General features: G+C 38.8%; 1 protein-coding gene across 2 annotated transcripts in view; it reads left to right on the forward strand.

Annotated features, from left to right (window-relative positions):
- The first annotated feature begins 1263 nt into the window (after positions 1-1263).
- Positions 1264-9505, forward strand: part of klhl13 (kelch-like family member 13) — a 35110-nt gene continuing 26868 nt past the window's right edge. The window contains exons 1-2 of one of the 2 annotated variants that reach the window (XM_020598965.1): positions 1264-1441; positions 2943-3014. In XM_020598965.1, the coding sequence (XP_020454621.1) occupies positions 2962-3014 (53 nt within the window). In that variant the 5' untranslated portion in view covers positions 1264-1441; positions 2943-2961. Of the gene's footprint in view, positions 1442-2942; positions 3015-6926; positions 7224-9505 lie in introns of those variants that run through there. The other variant, XM_020598964.1, reaches the window with a different exon arrangement.

Here is a 9505-nt window from a genome sequence, read left to right on the forward strand (position 1 = left end):
TGCCTGCATGACTCACAAGGTGAGTACAAGTTGATAAAACAAATTAGCAGCTGCAGGTCTCACTCCTTCACACATGGTGTAGGCAGGGACTGTGAAGAACTGTAGAATAGCCAACAGTTCAGCAACACAGTCATTAAATATGAAGTTTGTTTTTTATTCAGTGAAAGCACCCTTGGCTCCAAGATCAATGCACATCAGTTGATCAATAATGAACTTGCAATTTAAGTGATGATTTGAGAGTACAAAAAAGTGTAGGTGATAGATGAGTGAGTGATAATTGAAAGATCCTTGTTGCATTTTAATGAATGCATACATTATTTTGTTTTGGACACATTTGAATTAGAGACAGCTGCCTAGTGCAATTCTAATAACTGTTATCAAGCATGGCTTGAATATGGATTACAGAAATATTCAATGAAAACATGAAGCAATTAACTATCGACACAATTCGTTCTGCATCATAAGGTTGTTTTTTGAGGACTTTCTTCATATTTTTCATTCAAAAGTAGACATCAAATAATCACAACAACAAAATGTAATATATTAGATTTTATGGGTGTCAGTAGTCCAGGGATCTTGGAACGTCTACAACACAATACTCACTTGTGCCATTAAAAGTGTATTCTTTGTTTTATATCATCAATAAATCAAATGACTAAAGTATGTCAATGTAAAAGCGGCCACTTTTAAAGAAAGAGAGAGAATAAAACTATAAAACTTGCTTTGGCAACACTGTAAAACTTTGTAAAGACAATTTGAATTTGATTTGACAGAAAAGATACTGACCTAAGTGTTACTACTAGTGATAATAGCAAGAGTAGGAGAGAGGGATCTATGCAAACAGAAATATTTCACTTTTTTATTATTATTGTAGTCTACATTATTAGCAATCTAGAACAAGAAAAAAAAATCAAGAATTCCTCATCATTACCTCATCTAGCAATTTCCACTCCAATCACCCTGACACCCCCACCAAAACAAACAAACAAATTGTTTTTGCGAATATTAAACACACACACACACGCACACAGAGTTTATTCTCTCTCTCTCTGTGTGTGTGCGTGTGCCTTTGCTCCAGTCACTTAAAATGAGTGATATTCCCTGTAGGTTCATACTTGTATGAAGGGTGTCTTAACTATACAGCCCTGCCAGATATTGCCATAAATAACTGTTTTAGAGCGGAGCAATCCATGCATTTGTTTCCGGCTAGAAAAGCTTAGCGGACTCTTCTTAGAGCCACTTTATTTAGTAACGGATGGCGAGCCAATGAGGAAAGGTTTCCATACTCTTCATCCAACGGGGAGTTTGGATACTTCAGCTTTCCTAGTAAGCGACAACCTCATTGGCTAAAACAAGGAACCGAGGCTCCAGCGATATAAGTGGATTTTGAAGGCTTGGAAGGAAAACAAGGGCGCTAGTTAGCGTTTCCTCGTTGTTGAAGGTAAGGAATCTATTATTTAAAGTTTGGGACACAGACGGTGAGATGTCATATGTTGCTAAGTTAATATGTTAAGTTAAACAAATGTGTGGACAGTTAATCACAGTCATTTGTTGGTGGTGTAAACCAGCCAACCAACTAGACTAACTAACTAACCCAGCTAACTCATGTCAATACCCTGGTTGATTCAGCTGTTGTTGGTTAAGTTAGCATTGCTAGCGGGCGATGGTTTACTGTAACCAACTTGACAGCCATGTAGTCGGCTGTCCTGTTTTAACTAGCGTTATTTCGGGCTACCCAGTGTTAACGTCAAAGTGTTAGCTTAGCCAGCTAGCCATAGCCTGTTCCCAAGTGTAACGACAATGTTGAGGCAACATGGCCAGAAAATGTGCAAAGCTCTGAAGTGACAGTGTTGCCACATGGCGACAATACGGGTTTTCGCTCGGGCTTACAGACACAGACGTTTATAATGATTACAGTCTAAGCCTTGCTAGCAAGCTGGGTACATCGCCGTGAACTTAGTTTCTACATGTCACACTTAGCTGTGAAGGACTAGTCTCTCCGAGAGGTCAGTTTGCAGCATTTTGCAGAGGTATACTGTCAGCTCCATCGGTTTTGTGTCCCAAAAAAAATCATGCCATGTGATTTTTAACCTCTTATCACAACAGCAACCATGCAGCAACTACTAATGAAACTTTACTGTAAGATATCCAAATAGACGTGTCATCTCTTAAATCGAGATTGCTGTTAGTAACCCTTTATTATGACACATAATGTTTGCTGAATTTCTAAATACAAGGGCATTTATTCTGTCCAGTAACACACTACAGCTATTTTTAGCTTCAATTAGCCTAGTTTTGTGTAAAGCAACAAGTTGGAAACATGATGCAACTGTCATATCTCAGCAGGGATGGTGACCCTCACACCTTTCCATTAATGTCTGCAGGACCTTACTGTGAATTACATCACCCTTGTAGATAACAAGGCCACAGGCTGAAAATATAAAACATCTGGAGGCATGAACTGGATTTCAAGCCTCTACAAACACACACATTTATGCTTTCATTATCAATTTAAAAGCAAAGTTTTAATATCCAGGGAATGTTAAAACTTTATTTGGCATTTCAATTTTGTTGTCCCTCTCAGTTGCAGAAAATACACATTTAGATGTGTATTAAAAAATGTTTAAAATGCATCTGACTGGAAGCTGATCTGTAATACAGCAGTGATTTTGTTTTTGGAGTATATTTTGGGGATTGAGTACCACATTTACAAAACCTAAATGCGTGGCTAATTGTATGAAAATTGTTTCTCGGTTACAACACTTAACAAAAAGGCAAGCTCTGTTAACAGTGCAGCAGTACCATTGTTTGCAAATGCTGAAAAATAACTTGTCTTATATAGAAGTTTTTGTTTTTCTTGGCTCAGATTGAATGTTTGTTCTTTGGGGGGGGGGAAGAAGATTTGATAGAAATGTTGAAAGTACCATATTTCTGTTTTTGAGGTGTGGTTTTGGCGAGGGTATGGAGCACCCTATTAACAGAGGGGAGACGATGCCCATCGGGCTGCATGACAGGTAATACACAGCGTCTCATATTCTCTTATTTTGTTATAGCCACTTTAAATTGTATGTATTCACTTTAAATGAACACATTTCACTTTCTAGGTCACAGACCTTAAAAAATGTTATGAGCTGTAAACAGACAGCAGCCTAATACCTGTCTTGAGACTACTGAAGATTTTATTTTTCACTGTTCTCAACATTTATGACTGCAACCAGGCAAAATGACTCGCTTAAAAAAAGTATTTATGTAAAAAAATGAAAGCTACTTTTGACTCATGATTGATCCTTGAGCATTTCTAAACTGGGCATAGTGCAGCAATTTTTAGTCCTGGCGAGGAAATAACTTCTGTGTGGCACCTGGGGCTGTCATCAGGTAATCCCTGATTAGGTTGTTAAAAAAATAGAAGCAGAAGGGCTGCAAGGAGTCTTACCACAGTGTCACCCAATGACCTGAAAGATATTACAGTGTTTCTCATGCATTATTCACCTCTGGTAGCCTTCCCCACCTGAATGGCCTGTGCACAATGCTGGCTAATTTATCACTCTTTTGCCAGCAGTCATTTTGGATTTAAATAGTATTGTCACAGTCACAGTCCCGTTTTTTAAAGACATGGATTTGTGCTTTCAGCTGGCTCTAGTGTCAGCAAACAAACATCTTTTTTTATGTGGTGACCTCCTGTCTTTACCAGTTAGTCAAATTACTACTGACCTAAAGTAATATCGAAGAGCAACATTTATGTTGCATAAAAATAGAAACTGCCCTAGATTGTGTACTTTGTTCTCAAGCCCTGACAGAATCGTAAAACAATGCAGTTAGTGATTACTGGCATCTTATCATTACATAATGGCCACTGAATTAAGTTTTTTCAGCCCTGATTTAGCCTACAGCTGCTTGTGTTTAGACAACACAGTGCATTTTGAACTAATCAAAAAGGCTTTAAAGAAATGTATGTTAAAAAGTCAGAGCTTTTTGCAGCTTTCACATGGTTATCTTTAGCCAATACTTGTATACAGCCTATGGCTTCTAATGAATGTCACTTTTGGCTTTTACCCGTTAGGAGTTGCCACAGCAAATCATCATACTGACAATTCACATGTTGACATTTGGCATGTGTTTTATGCTGGATGCCCTTCCTGACACGACCCTGATTCGAACCTGGGCCGCAGCGCCCTAACCACTAGGCTATCAGGGAACCCATACAGCCTATGACTTCTAATATGCTAAAGAGGAATATTAGTTTGACTGTTAATGTGCTATGGTGCTTACGGATCTCACATGTGACCCCATCTTTACTGGAAACCAGTTGGTGATTGGACACTTCAGACCACAAATCGCAGGAATGGCCCTCTTGTCTTATAAAACATGTTTCCTTGATTCCTTTTTCCTTTACTTTTTTCTTGCATCTTTTTCTCACATATTATTTGGGTGGGACTAAGACACAAGGAAACAAGAATGCATAAAAGGCTTCTTCCCAAGCCTCTTATGAAGCCTCTTACGTTCATGCCCCCCCAAATGTATGTAAGTCTCATATACTGGATGCAGGATACAGGTTAACAGTACACTGCTCGACAAACTATGTAACAGTGACATGTTTATAAATTACCTTTCACTTGGTTTGGCATTTTTTTTCTGGTTACTTACTGACCAACATGTTGGTATATCTTTAATAAGCTAATAGCTGCCTGGATGATTTATCGGCCTAAGCCTAGAAACAAGTTAACATTACCAGATGGTACTGTTGAATAGACAACAATATGGTTTCTGAAACCCTAGAGGAGATATTGGCAATTGACTTAAAGCCATGTTCTAGGGTAAGGAGCTTGCCTCGTAATTTGTGAGAGTTTCATCCAATATGTTGGCAAAAGTTTCAGCTTTACTGATGAACAGAACTGTGAAGGTGGATGAGACACTACACCAACTGGATGGGCAGTTACGGATGAATGCAATCTGCAGTACTGTAATTAATGCAGGCAGGGCCAGAGTACAGACATAGACATAGTATATATGTAAATATGGACAATGTGACAGCTCCCAGATGTGAAGCCACCACAAGTTGATCCCCCCTTAGTGGCTGGTTGCATTATAGGTCATAAATCCCACCAGCTAAAAGTTTAAATTTACATTTCTCAGTGGTGTTTTCCATCTCATTTGGTAGATATTGTTATGGTGATGTGTGCACAAGTGGCCATTTTTCTAGTTGGCTTGTTTTTAATTATTTGATATAAAAAATTGGGTGTATTTTGGAGGATATCACAACTTTGATTGGCGGTCTGATATTGCCCCTTTACTTCTCGTTACTACTGCGCAGAATCTGGTTGTAAAATGCCAAGATGGCAGCCACCGTCATTCACAATATTTTGGCTTCACTTTTGCTTAGTGGAGGGAAGTGGTGACTCATTTTAAATATCACATTATATACAGTGTATGGTGCAGACTGTAGAAATAGTCTGAGCTGGCACTTACAGAGTATATGCAGTTTGTATAATTTGCTGTTCATTGTGCTGGAGTTTTTATGTTCACACAATTCTAATAGCAAGGTATGGTATTATTTTAAAAAGGAGACTTCTCTGTGTCTCGGTGCTCTTTGAGGCTTGTATTCACAGCTTCGCTGACACATGCATCAATTTCAAAAGTAATGCATTAACAGCAAAAATTGAGTTCACTTTGGCTCTCCAAAGGTAAAAATATATATGTCATTAAGCAAATGTGTGTGTGTGTGTGTGTGTGTGTGTGTGTGCCTTTATCCCTGTATATAAATGATTATTGCATCTGGCATCACTCAGTGACAGCATGCTTTGCACTCTGCATTTGTGGCTGTTTGGAACAACTATAAAGACTTTTACCTTCCAACATAGTCAGACAACATATCATACGAAGTAATTCTCTTCCACCAGCATTTACCCAACCATGAACTACAACATGCGCTATTTGTGTCTGGCCATAGAGCTTTGTTAGTTGTCTTTTACTCTCACTCTCTCTCTCTGTGTTTCCTGTCATCTCTCTGAGCTACCAAATATAAATGACCAAACGATTTCTTATCCATTGGAGAGTTGGTTATACATATAGACAGCTACAAAGTTTTCTGTACCACAGAAAGGTTTAGGCTGCCGTTGTCATCTTTTTACATTCATTTGGCTTAGGCGCAGCGCTAAGTGTTTCTGCAGAGCGCCTAAGGTGAAGTAATTTAAAAAGATGACATCAACTGCAAAATAACTGAAGTAACTTGATCTCAAAATGAAATGCGGGCTGGCAAGAGGAACAGCCTATGAGTGTTTGTGTGATTGGCAGGATTGCCAAGCTAATCAACCACCTGACTGGATAGTTCGCTAACTTTTTTGGGGAGTAATTCTTGTGAATATTAACAATAGAGATAAAAGAACGTATTTACAGATAAAGAAATTGCTAATGTAGCTACTGCATACTGATTTAGCTAAGTTACATTGGCCAAGGAAGCTAGTTGGTTGATGTCACATAAATAATACATTATAAGTATGTTAGAATTTCCATCAAGTAATTTTACACCCCTGCACATGTACAGAATGTAATTAGTTACATTCTGTACATGGGATAGTACAAAAATGTAAAAAAAAAAAATTCAGGTAGATTATATTGTTACGTTAATATTGACTTAAATTAAGTTTAAAGTTAAATAGTGAATATATTTGGTTCAGTGTAATTGAAGTGTATACATTTCATAATAGGTTGTTCTCTTTCTCCTATTTCTTTATCTCCCTTTCTCTTCTTTCCATAGCAAGCCCAGAGCTGTAATCACAGCTCTTTTAACAAGGTGGCACTGTTGCTTAGCTACTGGGTTGTTCACAAACTCTGAAACGGTGATGGGAAGGCAGGGCTTCCTCCCCCCCTCCTGCCACGAGACAACTGTGAATGCAGCAGGGCAAGTAGTCGTGGTGGATGCAATCTATTGGCTTCGCAGTGCTGCTGCTAAAGTCATAACCCTGACTGTAGCCTGCGCTGCCTCTGCCAGTGTATTTCTCTAGCTGCTGCTCTCCCTCCCCCTTAAATGGTGTGGGCAGAGTGGGATGGAAGACTGTACTGGAAATCTTTTCATGGAAATGGTTTTTGCTGTTGGTACTGCTGTAGCACCATTCTGGTGACAACAACATGCCGTTGAAATGGAAAAGCGGTTCTCCTGTCAGCTGGAAATTCCCAGTGCCAGTTCTTAAGACATCCAGGTCCTCACCCCTTTCGCCTGCCTACATGTGAGTAAGAGCAAAATGGCATTAATTGTATACAATTGTAGTAATGTTTATGTAGAGACATTTGTTTCCTTTTCAGTTTTGTTTAGTTTTTTTTTTTTTTGTAAAATATTGTAACAGCATTATTGCATTATGTTGCAGCCCTAATTAGGCAGAATGCGATTGAGCCTTGTAGTGTGTCAGGAGATTTGCCTTGTTCAGCATGCATTTTATGGTTCACTGGCAGTACGCTTGGCTCTCAGGCAGAAGGGCTCATTTTGCCACTAGTTTGGACATGGCAAGCACCACATCCCCGACTCTTGCCCTCTCCCTGTGGCTATGTTTATTTGGGAACAGGGACTCAGCAGCTTGGGAGGAGCCTGCCTTTGTCAGGATGTCTGGCGTGCCCTGGTTTAGAAGCTATTGTCATTTGCTTCTGTTCACGAGGGGGGAAGGGTAGAATGCAAGTACACACAGCCTCTTGCCATCCTTGCTGTTTGCCTGTTTTCCTGAGCTCTGCTGAAATAGACAAGTGCCTTGTTTGACTTGTGAACACTCAGCAGCCAACATGAATTTGGCTTCCAGAGAGACAGAACCAAAATCTTGGGGGAAGAAATCCCTACAATCTTTAAGGCAGGATAGGTTAACAGGGCTTACCTGGATGTATTTTTACAAAATTGGATTTGTGCAGTCTCCACTTACCATACAGCATTTCTTGTGAGCTTAAGAGCTTGATTTTGCTGCTTATTACAGAAATATTTATTTTAAACACTACACATCTTTGCTCTAAACTCTGTTTTGCACATGTTTTTCTGTAAATGGCCTCTGAAATGCATGATATCAACATGGAACATGGTTCATGTAAATATAAAAAAATACTGTATATCTGTACATTTACATAACCAAGACTTTCCAAGTCCTAACTCCTACAGGAGTCTAGAGTAAATTGTCACTTTGGAGGCTTTCTACAAAGTGATGCAAATGAGTGCTTCAGTGATGACACTTCTGACCTGGTAATTATTGATTTAATATTTAACCTGGGTAGGTTAGCTGGAATGCCCTGTCTGGAGGTGCCTAGCACAACAATAGTCTTAGCTATTGGCCACTAAGCAGGTCTACTGGAGTAGGAGGGGGTTAAAGGCATTTGACTTAGCCTGATTTTTTTTTTTTCTATCCTGACAGGCAGTAGATCAATGTGACAACCTTACACTTATTTTAGTTTCATGGCAAGCACAGTGCATAGGATTTGTAATATGAGTTCATTATTGTAGATTGACCTACAATATGTCATAGTTCCTGGGATATTAAACCTCTACTTAAATCTCCATCTTGACATTTGAAAGGTTACAGTCTGCAGTTATGTTGAATGTATATAACATTGTTGGTGGTTGGTTTGGGGTCTTGGTGTGTGATAAAACTCCTTCAAAATACAGCAGTACAAGGTAACACCATGGGGTAAATGTGGATTGCAGACATGGACATTGCACCGAGTCACTTGAATGAAAGTTGTTCACCTGGTGCATTTGTTAAAAAAAATATTTTTTTCTTCTTGGTTTTCTTCTGCGTTATGGGCCCCGCTGCACACATGCATTAGCGTTTCCAACTGAGTGGTGGTGCCATATCCAGTTCTAATAGTACATTCATGGATAACACCGAAGTGGGACTACAAATGCAAAAATGCTTATAACACTAGACAGACCTCCTATTTGTGGAGAAATATTTTGTCTGGTGTTCTGTATTCATTCATTATTTATTTTAATACCCTGTAGTATTTAGATATGCTGTGTTGCTAAATATTTTATCATGCTTTGAATTTCTATATAAATAGTCATATACCAGTAAGATGTGTATTATTGTTAATAGTTTTAATCTTACTTTTAAACGACTGACAGCACGATAAAAAAAGAACTATATGAATTCTAGCATCTCTTCCTGTGACACGGTCAGACTGTTAGCATTGTATACTACATTGTAATACATAGTATTTAATATCTTTTAAATATTTGACATTGTACCAAAGCAAGAAGAGGATCTTTACACCAGCATGTCTTTTGGAGGACTATGAAAACTCTCCCAGTGTAAGCACAAGCACAAGGACAAGAGTGCTTCAAATGTACTAAAGTGGCTGTGGACAGTGTTGCGTGTCAGATAGTGTACACACACTGGCAAGTTAAGGATATTCTTGCCTTGAGGTTTTGCGTTAATCTACCCAGTGTGGCTCTAGACCACTTACTATTTTGAAGTGTGTATATTGTAAGCTGTGTTCTTAGGCAAGTTGATATTGGGCCCCCAATTATAGGTTTCTC

The sequence above is a fragment of the Monopterus albus genome, unplaced genomic scaffold (assembly GCF_001952655.1).
Source record: "Monopterus albus unplaced genomic scaffold, M_albus_1.0 scaffold39.1, whole genome shotgun sequence".
NCBI classification, from domain to species: Eukaryota; Metazoa; Chordata; class Actinopteri; order Synbranchiformes; family Synbranchidae; genus Monopterus; species Monopterus albus.